General features: G+C 38.5%; 1 protein-coding gene across 12 annotated transcripts in view; it reads left to right on the plus strand.

The window, feature by feature from the left end:
• BMPR1B (bone morphogenetic protein receptor type 1B) overlaps positions 1 to 14,187 on the plus strand; it is a 359,692-nt gene that overhangs the window by 338,957 nt on the left and 6,548 nt on the right. For all 12 annotated transcript variants that reach the window (XR_012904029.1, XM_075929626.1, XM_075929627.1 and 9 more), the window contains 5 exons: positions 532 to 628; positions 2,302 to 2,440; positions 8,006 to 8,198; positions 8,806 to 9,103; positions 11,957 to 12,132. Coding sequence is in view for 11 of the 12 variants with exons in the window: in XM_075929626.1 (XP_075785741.1) it covers positions 532 to 628; positions 2,302 to 2,440; positions 8,006 to 8,198; positions 8,806 to 9,103; positions 11,957 to 12,132 (903 nt within the window). In the remaining variant the exon portion in view is untranslated. The remainder of the gene's footprint in view (positions 1 to 531; positions 629 to 2,301; positions 2,441 to 8,005; positions 8,199 to 8,805; positions 9,104 to 11,956; positions 12,133 to 14,187) is intronic.

The raw sequence follows: 14,187 nt of genomic DNA on the forward strand, positions 1-14,187 counted from the left end.
AGTTGAGTATATTAATAGCTTTTGTTATGACTTTCATAGTTTTCTGAAACTAATAAAATATAATTAAAATAAAGGGGCACCTGGCTAATTTGTCTCCTAGCTGGCAAGATACGTAAAATACTGGTTTATAAATCCCAGGTTTGAGGGGGCATGGGTCAGTGGATTGGTTGAAGAGTTTGCTCCCTTGCAAACTCAGTCAAAAGCCCCAGTGTTGTTACCAGTGATAACATTTTCTGAATAAAGACTGCAGGATCAGTCAGGCCCTTGATTGCTGTTCCATGTACTATGTTTGCCCTAATCTGAAAACAAGTAATACATCACACGATGTTTCAGGAGGAGAGAATGGAAACAATTCTGGTGCTCTGTATGTTTGTGTCTTTTTACATGTGAAAATACACCCAGAAAGGCAGAATGCATTTTACACCCGACCTAAGGTGAAAGACATCTGAGGTGTATTAACAGAGTAGTGGTAGCTTCTAACACAAAAATACAGCCATTTACCGAGGATTTTTTTATTTTATTTTAATCCAGATTTTGGTGAAGGAAACATTCACCATAAGGCCCTGCTGATATCAGTGACTGTTTGCAGTATACTCCTGGTACTTGTCATCATATTCTGTTACTTCAGGTATGTCTGAAGTATTTAAGCTTTGTCTGCTTCACATTTCTTCTCAACATCACTTTTCCCCTCTCACTTTTCAGCTGTAACATTTAAAAAAAGAACAGGAGGAAGTTGGGGAACGATTACAAACAAAACTGTGTTTTTTATTGTAGGGAAAACTGTATATTTTGCTAATATTAAAATCGTAAAGGCATCAGAAAAATGCTCCATAATGTCTTTTGTATAGCATCCTTCATAGTAAGCAGGGCGGCTGAGCCCTGGGCAGGGTTGGTGGGGGTGACTCTGGGTCCCAGGAGGAGTGGGGGCCTCCAGCAGAAGGCACAGGCCTGGAGGGCTAGCCTCCCCCAGCCAGTCCTTCAGTTCTGCCCATGGCTCCGGTGGCAATTTAAAGGGCCCATGGATCTAGCCACTCCCATTGCCACTGTAGTGGTAGTGGTGCCTGGAAGCTCTGCGTGCTTTTTAATCACTAGGCCCTGGGGCAGCTGCCCCCATTACCCTCCTCTCCCACTGTCACCAGGCCTGATAAAAAGTATGTCCTAAAAAGCTTTCTAGTGGGAAATAGCACAAAGTAGTATACAGTGAAAATGAAAGAAAACAATGGTGTAAAGACATTGTATAGCAAATAAAGCGCATAAGCCTGTTTACGCAGTGCACATAAGGGTGCACACAAACTATACCTAAATGGTTGCATTCGGAGAAGCATTGTCAGCAGAACCAGAGAAGTGATTATTCCCCTTTATTCGGCTCTGGTGAGGCCACATCTGGAGTATTGCGTCCAGTTCTGGGCCCCCCACTACAGAAAGGATGTGGACACGTAGGAGAGGGTCCAGTGGAGGGCAACCAAATGATTAGGAGGATGGAGCACATGACCTATGAGGAGAGGCTGAGAAATTTGGGCATATCTAGTCTGCAGAAGAGAAGAGGGGAGTGTGGGGGGGGTGGGGAGAGATTTGATAGCAGCCTTCAACTTCCTGAAGGGAGGCTGTTCTCAGTAGTGACAGATGGCAGAACAAGGAGCAATGGTCTCAAGTTACAGTGAGGGAGGTCTAGGTTGGATATTAGGAAAACTATTTCACTAGGAAGGTGGTGAAGTACTGGAATGGGTTACCTAGGGAGGTGGTGGATCTCCATCCCTAGAGGTTTTTAAGTCTCGGCTTCCCAAAGTCCTAGCTTGGTTGATTTAGTTGGGATTGGTCCTGCTTTGGGCAGAGGGCTGAACTTGATGACCTCCTGAAGTCTCTTCCAGTCCTATGATTCTATTAAATGGGAGACAGAAAAGTGTAGGCAAATTCATAAAAATGCCTGGTTGTGATTATAATCAATATGAACAATTCTCAAAATAGCCAGATATGCCCTGGATAACTTCTCCCTTTCTTTGGTCATAAAAGGGTCACAACATTCATAGCAAAAAGGTGGGGCATTGTTTTTAGAACTATTCTCTGAATTTGAGTTTAAAGTTGTACTTGGCTATGCAAAATTATAGGGGATGATAATCAGCCCCTTTCATAGACCTGAAGCATTTTAATTCTGCAAATAGATTAGAAAATATTAATAGATGAATCTAGCATGTACTTCAGATCATTTCTGGGAACTTGTGCATGACTAAAAAATAAATGTTTTCTACTTAGCGTGTGTTCCTCATTGTATTGTCAACTAATTTAATTTTCACTAAAACATAGGCATAAAAGGCAAGAAACCAGACCTCGATACAGCATTGGACTTGAACAAGATGAGACTTACATTCCTCCAGGGGAATCCCTGAAAGACTTGATTGAACAGTCTCAGAGCTCAGGGAGTGGTTCTGGGCTCCCTCTGCTGGTAAGAAGGGAATTTACATGAATCAGTGTTTTAGTTTTCAGATAACTTGATAACCTTGAAAAACTTAAAAAATAACGAATAGTCTAGCAGCCCCTTAAAGACTAAGTGCTGCTAGACGATTTGTTGTTTTTTAAGCTTTTTCCAGTTACAGACTAACTCGGCTACCCCTCTAAAGCTTTTGATAACCTTGGACCTGCTGCACTTTATGACATTGCAGAAGACTCAAGAAAAGTCTGCATTTGAAATACTGCATTTGAAAATTATTCGTTTATTTTCTTTGTCATTTTCCAAATGGATAACTGAGAAGTTACATATTGTTCCTGCCTACCTACATTTAAAGCATGCATCCCCGTAGTATTTGAGCAACGTTCAAATTTTTCTTTGTCTGTCTGTCTTCTATATTCATGGGGGATCCAGTGCAAAGATCAAAATACTGGGGCAAGTGTGTTCACAGCAACCCAGACTGTTAAGCAGACAGGCTTCTGCATTTCGAATCAGGACACAGAATATTACCATGTACTCCATAGCCTTAGCACAGCCTTAACATAGATTTTTGCGCTTAGTCTCCTAAAGCTTTTAAAAACAGAAATAAATGGAGGAAAGCAAAGTTGTTTGGAGGAATATGTTTTTTTTCCATATGTGTTTTTACTCACCTCCCCAAGTATTAATTTAAACTGGGCATAAGCAGGGTGGATCCTATCAAACTGTCCAGGTCCTAAGATACTACAGGCAGCCAGGGCTCCAATCTGCTCAGTGGGTTGCAGGATCTTTCCTGCCCCAGCTGTGTTCTGCCATACCTGCTAGCCTTGTAGTCACTTGATTGAGTCTTACTTCCTTTTATAAATCAGGAAATACTCCTGTTGCTCCCTGTGCCTAACTAAAAAGTCATAAACAGATTTTCCTCAAAATTATAGCTCATCCAGTGATTTTTTTTTTAAAGAAAAATTTAACACAGTGAAAACAGGTTCATAATGGAAGTTGCATTGCAGACCTAACGCTTTTACTGTGGTGAACACAGTAATATATCCATGCTATTCTTGTCAGATAGTAACCACAGCAATAATCAGTTTACAAGTGCATGGATTGTCCAAAAGGGGATGCCCATTCCCATAACAAATATGTACAATAATTTGTAGTGGAATACACATTCCTTCATTTTAAGAGTTTATTTCCAGTTTTTCTTATTTATTTCCAGTATAAAACATTTGAAATTGCTTTAGAGAAAGCAAACCATATTTTTTGATAGAACTCATAAAATGTCACTTTCTGATCAACAATATTGTCTGTCTTTTGTAGCTCATTTATTTTACTGGATACAAAGGTTACAAGAAAGCTAAACCTTAACCAAGATACTGTTAGGAGTCATTTGGAACCTTAGGGTATGTCTACATTACAGAGAAGATTGAAGTTGCCGCTGTCGATCTTCCAGGGTTCAAATTAGCGGGTCTAGTGAAGATACGCTCCTTTGAACTGAGAGAGTCATTCTGGTCATTGCCGGTAGTCCTGCTTCCACAGGGAATAAGGAAAGTCAATGGGAGAGTGTTCTCCCTTCAGTTTTCTGCAGTGTGGACAATGCCTAATGTTAATTTAAAGAATTTTGACTTCAGCTACACAATTATCATAGCTGAAGTTGCCTATCTTAATTCAACTTTGTCCCGTAGTGTAGACATATCATTAGAGACTAAGGGTATGTCTAGTCTACAGGCTTTTGTCAACAGAAGTTTTGTCGACAGATACTGTTGACAAAGCTTCTGTTGACAAAGAGCATCTAAACTACAGCCAGTTCTGTTGAAAAAGCAAGCCACTTTGTCGGCAGGACAGTGTAGACGCAAAGGACAGTGTAGATGCAATAACGCCTTCTGTCAACAGTACTCAGTCGACAAAAGGCGTTATTCCTCGTAGAATGACGTTTACTGCCGTCGACAAAATTGCTGACAAAATATGTCGACAGCACTCAGCGGCAGTGTAGACGCAGGTATAGTTTTGTCCACAAAAGTCCACTTTTGTCGACAAAACCTTGTAGTCTAGACACACCCTAATAGATTCGGCCATAAGCTTTTGTGGGTAAAACCCACTTCATCAGATGAATTGGAGTGAAAGTTACAGGAAGCAGGTGTGTGTGTGTGTGTGTATGTGTATATGTGTGTGTGTGTGTGTGTGTGTGTGTATATATATATATATATATATATGGAAGAAGTTGCTTATGTTAATGAAGCTAATCAAGTCATGTAAAAATTATAAGGTTTTGACTGCATCACAACTGTAATCATAAAATTGTGTTTTCACCACCGTTTGTGAAACCAAAATTTTGTATGAATTTTGCAAACTGCAAGTTTTGTGCTTTTAGCCAAGATGTTTTCCTTCAAGAAGCAAAACCATTTTTGTGACAAGCATAGTCAGAGAAGTGAAAAGCTATATTTCCTTAGAAGACCAGTGTCAGTGTTGCATAGAAAAATACAAAAATTGAAAAAATAATGGACTGTTCATGAACAGTTTACAATCAATCTAGAACACAAAAATGTTTTTAAAAACTGTTTGTCAGTTTTCAATATCAAGCATATTTTAAACATCACAAGCTGTTTATGAACAGCAAAAAAATTAAATATAGAAAATAAAATAAGTGGCATGCAATAAATAGGTCGACCAGCTCTAGCAGAAAGAAAGCTACTTAAGGTCTTCCATGTAGTAGTCTTCCTTTTAAAAATTCATAACAGAAATGTGATTTTCATTTTCTTAATGTAATTTAATAAGCAACTTTTCATCATTACATATTGTAATAGCATGTGCTTTAACATGCCATTACATAAATTTACACAAATTAAGTTATTTAATGTAATTCAATGATTTTTCAGGATGCATTCTTTAAAATGAACAAATTGGAAAGCAACAATACTAAAATTACATTAGAAAATGTTAAAGAAAAATTTCAGTGTAATACAGCTATTCAATCACTACTTCAAAGTATAAAGGAGAAAAAATCAGTTTAAAAACAACTTAAGCTCCATTTTTTTCTTGGCTTGCACTGGTGTAAATCAAAATAACTGCACTGAAGCCACCATCTGATAGTGTGATAAAACATACTAGAGCTATAAAAATTCAGCTTCCATTTATATGGAAATAAGAGAGAACTTGCAAAGTTGTTGTTACATAGGTTCCCACCCCTACATTTTAGACAGTTTCAAAATAGGCTAAACATAATAGTTTAGCATAAATGGAAAATAGACCTGGCCTGACAGGTTTGGAGTGCCCTTGTTTTCACATCCATTCAAACTGGAGCTGAACAGTTTCAGTCCTGTTCAGCATAATCAAAAGGACCACCTGCAGGGACCATAAGTAATATGACAGCTTTCACCGGGTTCCAGTCAGTTTCAGAGAAAATGAGAGTACCAAATGTTTTTGAAATGCAGTTTTGAATATTTATTTTAATCAGCTTTTTTTAGTGTTGGGAAAACATTGACTTAATGTGACCCATTAAGGATTCACATAACACTGCTATTTGAGTGCATTGCATTTTATGCGATTTTTATGTGGGTGAAGGCAGAAATCTAGACTTACACATTTACATATCTAGAAAATTCTAGCTAATTACCAAGGTCTAATTAATGCATTGAACTCAAGGTTTTTTTTAAAAAAAAATGTTTATTTTAAATATGAAATAAAAAATGCTTCAGCTCAGGATTGAACTGGTACAAGCAGTTGTCATTTCAACATCCTATTGTACTATCTTGTGACTGGGAAATAGAGGTTGGTTATCTCCTCGGCTTTGAACATCCATGTTTTGTAGGTTGTATAACAACTTTTACAGTAGTTTTCTTCTATGAATTCAGATATCTAAAAGGGTGTCATAAGGAGGAGGGAGAAAACTTGTTCATCTTGGCCTCTGGGGATAGAACAAGAAACAATGGGCTTAAACTGCAGCAAGGGAGGTTTAGGTTGGACATTAGGAAAAAGTTCCTAACTGTCAGGGTAGTTAAACACTGGAATAAATTGCCCAGGGAGGTTGTGAAATCTCCATCTGTGGAGATATTTAAGAGTAGGTTAGATAAATGTCTATCAGGGATGGTCTAGACAGTATTTGGTCCTGCCATGAGGGCAGGGGACTGGACTCGATGACCTCTCGAGGTCCCTTCCAGTCCTAGTATTCTATGATTCTATGAATGGTTAGGAATATGAAGCCTTCGACGTGTCTTATTCACAATAGGATAAGTTAGTCCGTCTTTGCTCACAGTGGATTTTTTAGTCATAACCGGTTTAGTTGTTTAATGTATGGACAGTCAGTGTTCCTTAACTCTGTGTCTGATCTGTCATCCTCATCTGAGATTACTCTGCAGTGCTGCTGGCTGCAGTAAACTTCTGGTATAAGTCAACAAGTGCTTTGAATGTAGCTTTTGTTCAGAGTGAAATTACTTGACAAAACTGATGTCAGTGCAGATTTTAAGCTATGCTTCCAACATTGTTTGAGGAAAATATTTTTTATAAATGATAATGATACATTTGTAACCACCCTGGCCTCCTAACTCCTGCACACTAGCAAACTGTAACTAAAAACTCATGGCTAACATTTTCACCAATAAGAACCCAGAGTTACGCTCTCAACTCCAATATGGGCTCATAAATAAAAAATGGGGTAGTTTTTTTTTTTTGTTTGTTTTTTTAGAGAGACTCAAACTTCAGTAGCTGTTTGGCACCAAACTCCCTTAGTCACTTCTGAAAATCCCAGCCCTGATTCTTAAAGGTGCTGAGCATCTATTGTCTCCTATTAAAGTCAATGACAACTGCTGGGTACACAGCATTTTGGAAAAATGGGGTAGTTTCTAGAACTGTCTGGGAATTTTCTGTCACTGTTTTTTCAAAAGTAAGTGTGGATTCCTGGGGGAAATGTTGATTTTGCTGAAATTCTTCAATTTTCTTAAGGGTTAGAATCCCTGGTTGGATTATACCAGGATCTCCCCTCTATCTTAGTCATCATGGAAGTCCCTGATGTGTAATGGAAAAGAGGGCTTGCTTGAGGAGTCTAGCCCCTAGGGGAAATTGGGAGCACAAGGCACAATGGCATCTCAGATAGCAACAGATTAATACTGGACCAAAATATTTTATTTCGGTTTGGGAATATCAAAATACTGCTTTTCAACATTTTAAAGTTGATTCTTTTCCAGAACTTTTCACTTAGCCTCAACCTTTTCTAGGATGGTAATAATGTTTTTCTGACAGCTCTGTTGGTTATTGAGGTACCTAAATATGGTTTTAGGTCCCTAACTGTAAGCTCTTCTGTTTGAAACTCTTGGCCTGTCAGATGTATCTGTGCCTATGCATAAAGCCATGTGTGTTTGTAGGAGTGGCCAGATCCTCCTGCAGATCCCCACACTACAAGAGTGCCTGCACTAGTGTTCCATTCTCTGGGAAGCAGCGGGAGATTCCATCTCCCACAACTCTCTGCTAGGCCTGTGAATTCTAGCCTTGTGCAAGGGTTCCTGTGTTTTAAGCATGTGAGAAAGAGAGAAGACAAAGAGGGATAAAATGTATGTTGTAGAGTATATTCAAACTGCATTTCTTGGGATTTAACAGGTACAAAGGACTATAGCAAAGCAGATTCAGATGGTGAAACAGATAGGTAAAGGTCGCTATGGAGAAGTTTGGATGGGAAAATGGCGTGGAGAAAAGGTAGCTGTAAAAGTCTTCTTCACCACAGAGGAGGCCAGCTGGTTCAGAGAGACAGAAATCTATCAAACTGTCCTGATGAGACACGAAAACATTTTGGGTAAGTGAATGAAATAAAAGATAAGGGATAATACTGTGTTAAGTTTCTTAGGTTTAATAACTTTGTAGTTGCTGGTGTCCTTTTCTTCATGCCTTTTGTTATCTGCCATGCTTTGTAGTTAAACACAAATGTTTCTCTCTCTATTTGAGAGAGATGTCTCTCTTATGGCTGCTGGGTGTTTGTTTGATCCCTCACTGGAAAATTACATCCTGGAGCAACCAAGAACTGAGTAGACCTTGATTACGCAAACTGCTTTTGCACTCCATCGTTCTGCAAGCAAAGACAGAGAAGGATATTTGTGTGTAGTTTCTTCTGCTCCTATTCACAGTTTAACCCTTAACCTGGGGATTAGAAAGAAAGAATTTACAAACTTTTTAATATAGCATATAATCACTCAAAGTAATTCTTGTGTATTTTTTCATGCAGTGTAATCCCCATTTTGATTAACTTTAGTATGAGATGTTAATAACTGAATTTAGTAGAGCCTGAATAAAGAACTTGAGCTTGTAGCTAAAATACATAGGTAGCTGAGAGATAAGTTATAGTTGTGTGTGGTGTTTAACAGCCCCGAAAAAATATTAATCTGAAAATCTTTCCCCTCCTATAGGGTTCATTGCTGCAGACATTAAAGGGACAGGGTCTTGGACCCAACTGTATCTTATCACAGACTACCATGAGAATGGCTCCCTATATGATTATCTCAAATCTACTACCTTAGATACCAAAGCCATGCTAAAACTGGCCTATTCCTCAGTTAGTGGCTTGTGCCACTTGCACACTGAGATCTTCAGTACTCAAGGCAAACCAGCTATTGCCCATCGTGATCTGAAAAGTAAGAACATTCTAGTGAAAAAGAATGGAACCTGCTGCATAGCAGACCTGGGCTTGGCAGTTAAATTTATTAGGTGAGTAAAATTAAGTGCATTTCTTTGTGTATGAATTCTTTCCTGGCCCCAGGCTTGTGAATGTCAGCAGAAAAATGGGTGTTTTTAATTGCAAGGGTTCAGAGAGACACCATTGCTCTTTCTGTATCATTTTGTGTATGTAGAGTGTGCGTGGCACATCCTTATAATATAGTAGTGGCATGTATACTATGTATTGCATGCTTGTAAATAGCTATTTTGTATCTAAATGGTCATTCTAGTATTTGCATATGTATTCAATTTAGCGTAAGCTGTATTTAATAGACAGCTGATCAGTATTATTGACTGTAGAGATGGGAATTGGGGTTTAAAGTAGTGACCATATGTGCGATCAAACATCTGAATAATTGATTGACAGCACATACAGAATAATTGAAATAATCTGTACATGTATTGAAAAGTAGACTCGTTGTGCTGCTCTTTGTTTCATTTCCTTCCAATCAAAGTAAATTGTGGGTTGCATTTTAAGAGACCATACTGGAAAACATGGCTTTTCTTAAGTGTTTAAAAGAAGATTCCATACAAGATTTTAAATTGATACGATTTAGAGTACAGGCAAAGGCAACCTATTTTCCTCTATCAATAGATTCATCTGTACAAATGTCCTTCTTTAGACTCTTCCTAGAGAAAAATAAGTAATTGTTGCTAATTATCTGGAAAATAATAACTTGGAATTGTATCCAAGTAAAGCTTTACAATGTGTAAATGTAAAGGAAAGCAATTTATCCTTTTCCTGTATGTGTTGCCTCGCCTAAATACAGTAACACGCCCAAAGGGTATAAATCAAGAAGAAATAGAACCAACCATTTGTTGCTCTGTAACAGGACACAGTAATACCATTCTTTTATTATGATCCAACCAACATTTATTTCATATGTTTTTGGCCCTACCAAAGTCACAACCATGAAAACGCATAATGGACCATGAACTCTGGTTTCTTTCTCTGAAATGTGGATTTGTATGTGTCTTTACCCTATATTATACAAATTTCACAGGGGAGACCTGGTTCTCAAATTGTGGGTCCTGACCCAAAAGGGAGTTGCAGGTCACAAGGTTATTTTAGGGGGTTGTGGTATTGCAACCCTTACTTGAGTGCTACCTTTATAACTATTTGAAGGCTTTGAAAGTAGCACCCTGCTAGTAGCAGTGCAGAAGTAAAGGTGGCAAAATTGTATCATGCCATCCTTACTTCTGCACTGCTGCTGGCAGCAACTCTGGCTTCAGAGCTGGGCTCCCAGCCAGAAACTGCCACTCTCTGGCCAGCATCTGCCCAGATCTGAAGGCAGTACCACCACAAATAGTAGCTTAGAAGTAAGGATAGTAGTATTACAATCCTCTCTGCAATAATCTTGGCTCTTCCCCCCCCCCCCCCCCCACACACACACATATACATAATTCCTTTTTGGGGCATGACCTATACAATTACAATAACATGAGATTTCAGATTAAATAGCTGAAATTATAAAATATCTTTTAAAACTGTGAAATCATGAAATATATTATGTTTTAAAATTTGACCAAAATGAGCCATGACTTTGGTAGGACCTTAGGTATACTTAATTCTTTCTTTCCACTGTTACATGAAAACTCATGATATATTATTGTTACTCTAAGATGCCACAGGACTACTCATTTTTAAAAGTGTTCTGTGCTATTATTTAGCTCCAGCTTACCCCTACATGTCTTCTAAGAACCCAATAAGCAGTGGAAGTGATGGTAATGCTGCTAGACAATATTGATCTCCTGTGGTTTGGCAAATTCTCTGGTTCTGTGCTGGTCAGGTCCCCATGGTGTGGACTAGAGAGGTTCAACCTGTACTACTTATGAATTATATCTCCACTCTTCACAGCATTATCAGTGTGACATGTGACACATTTGACTAGATTTGTCCTGCATTATATCTAAGGCTACGTCTAGACTGGCATGATTTTCCACAAATGCTTTTAACGGAAAAGTTTTCTGTTAAAAGCATTTGCGGAAAAGAGCGTCTAAATTGGCACGGATGCTTTTCCGCAAAAGCACTTTTTGCGGAAAAGCGTCCGTGCCAATCTAGACGCGGTTTTGCGCAAGAAAGCCCGGATCGCCATTTTCACGATCGGGGCTTTTTTGCACTAAACAATACCGCATTGTCTACACTGGCCCTCTTGCGCAAAAGCATTTGCGCAAGAGGGCTTTTGCCCAAACGGGAGCAGCATAGCATTTCTTCAAGAAGCACTGATTTCAGACAGTAGGAAGTCAGTGTTCTTGTGGAAATTCAAACGGCCAGTGTAGACAGCTGGCAAGTTTTTCTGCAAAAGCAGTTGCCAGTCTAGACGCAGCCTAAGTGTTTTACATTTGAGATGAGGAAAGGTTAGGCAAGATTAGCTTCTTCCTCTCAGGCCCAGCTTGGCCCAGAGTTAAATACTATTGCCCCAGCTTTTTAGTCGTCTCCATTAATTGTTAAGACATGAATGCAGTGGGTAGTATAGTATGTTAAGAAAGCAACATTAATGAAGATTTGATTGTTATTGCCTGCATTAGAGTTGAGCCTAATGACAATGAAATTTCACAAATGTTACCAGCATCCCTGCTGAGTCCTATCTCTGTTGTGGGTTCTACATTCGAAAGAGTAATATAGCCTCAGGCAAGTAATCCTTTTAAGAAAGATCACTGTTCTCACTAAGTAGTTTTCCCTGTAAGAATTGTCCCATTAAGATTATGCATTATTTTTTACCTTCTTCAAGAATAAATTTTGTTTGAATTTGTTTTTTTCCTACAATTGGTTGGGATTTCAGAGGTCTTTTTTTTCAAGCTATTTTGTATGTTTGATCCTTCTCTTTCTTCTCTTTCTTTTAGTGATACAAATGAAGTAGACATACCACCAAACACCCGGGTCGGAACAAAGCGCTATATGCCTCCTGAAGTGCTGGATGAAAGCTTGAATAGGAATCACTTTCAGTCATATATCATGGCCGATATGTACAGTTTTGGACTCATCCTTTGGGAGGTAGCCAGGAGATGTGTCTCAGGAGGTAAATGGCAAACATATTGTTGGTAACTGAGGCATGGCTTTTCTTTGTAACAACAAACTTCCTTAATAAACCATAGCTTCAGTTCCATCCCGTCTTTCTGGGTAGTAGTTTCTGTTGCAATAAATTAAGCTGGGTAAACACATTGGCAATCCAAAGCTTATTAATTTCTACTTATTTCAAGCTTCAATCAATCATAATGTAGCAGCAAATATTTACACCATGTATAATAGTTGATTTAAAGATGCAGTGATTGAGTCATCATTTTAGTGGGAATATAGAGATAATTTGAGGGCTCTTTCAGAGTGGTAAAAATTTAAGCTGGAGAATAAACGCTCTGGTACTTGAGCAGAAAAGGGGCTTGTTACTGCTTGGGTGTTACAGTTAACAAATGATTTAAACTGACAACTATTATGGAGTTGACAGTTATCCTCTCTGTCATCTTTGAAGAAACACAAGTTCCTTACCAGGCAGGTAGAAATACAGCCAGGATGGAGGAATTAGTAAGAGGGAAGACTGGCATCTACTGTGTTGTCATCATTCCAACAACATCCTGAATATTTTTGGACATCTGCCATCCAAGTATGGAATGAGGCCCTAATATTGCAGTCGGAGGCCATATGTAGTCACTGAGGCTCTTTGTAGGCCTGTGATTACACTCATGTGGCTCAGATTGCAGGATCAGGCCCTAAATCCACTCCTGCTCAAATTATGAGATCTGGATCCCAAATGGTATTAGTCAGGCCACAAGCCTAGAAAACACTCACAACAATAGCTATATCACCCATACTATTCCTAATTTAATCTGGGCGGAGTGTTTTTGGTTTAGATTCATAGTTGCATATTTTACGGACATGATTTAATATGACTTTTAGAGCTGCAAATTGGATGATTCCATTCTCCCTTCTTGCATTCTCCCTGCTGTTTCATTTGCAGATACTCTTTTTTGCTTCAGAAGTTAGAATAAGTATAATATTTGGTTCTTAGATAGGATTTTCCACTTGTATATCTAAAAGAGCTGTGCAAGGGAAGTTGGGGAAACTGAAGCATTAGAGAGGCGAAAGATTTGCCCAAAGTCACTGAGCTGGTCAGTGTTAGACTGGGAGTAGAACACATGGCTGGTCTGTCTCACTCTTCAGTGCAGTTGTATGTTACTGGTTTGGAATGCCTGCTTGGTTTTTAGCCCAGGGGAGGAGCTGCGTGTACATTGTGGGTCAATTGATCTCTGTATTTATAGCTTATAAAGGACATTAAAATGCTTCTGGGTGAAGACAGTTACAATAATACAAACCACTATATTTTAAGTAAAGGAAATGGCATATTGTAACATTTTATAAAGAGCATACAAAATTAATTGTTTGAGAAATACTTTCTTGGTAAACACTAAAAGTGATTATCATGAGAGTCAATATTTGCCAGCTACTACTATAGTGTAATATGTAAGAAACCACATAAATTCCCCTTCATTGCTAATGGCGATGTTATTAAAATTGTTATTAATATTTAGCGGTTAGAATGATCACCATTAAAAAGTCATAATTTACCAACAATTAGTACACCAAGCATCTGAGATGCTGCTTTTTTAAAATTATTTTTAGACTAGAGAAATTAGGCATATAAATTGTTGATCATTATGATTACATGCACTTTCATTTAGTTCATTAATTTTTGTTGTGATTTATAGGGGGTGTGTGTGCATGTGTATAGTATACACACTCTTTATTTTCAAGGGATTTTTTTTTTTCTTCTGAATCTTATTCTGGTAAGCCACAGAAGTATGTTTATCACAGCTGAATGTATTAACTTGAGAAACTGGAGGCTGGAGCTGAGGAGTCAGTTTCTTTTACTTACACAGCTGTTTGCCCCTGGTTTTTTTTTCTGTGCCATTTGGCCTATATTTTACTTCATTTTCTTCAAAAAGATGACTCCCTCCCCAAAGCAAAGTTGAATTAATAGCTCACATGGATCATACCCTTAGTGTCTATGCTGAGCAAGACACCGCTAGGTGTGACAGATAAGAGTCCAAGAGGGCGTAGTTGGTGTAGTCCAGATATACTT

This window comes from Pelodiscus sinensis, chromosome 5 (assembly GCF_049634645.1).
Source record: "Pelodiscus sinensis isolate JC-2024 chromosome 5, ASM4963464v1, whole genome shotgun sequence".
Lineage (NCBI taxonomy): Eukaryota > Metazoa > Chordata > Testudines > Trionychidae > Pelodiscus > Pelodiscus sinensis.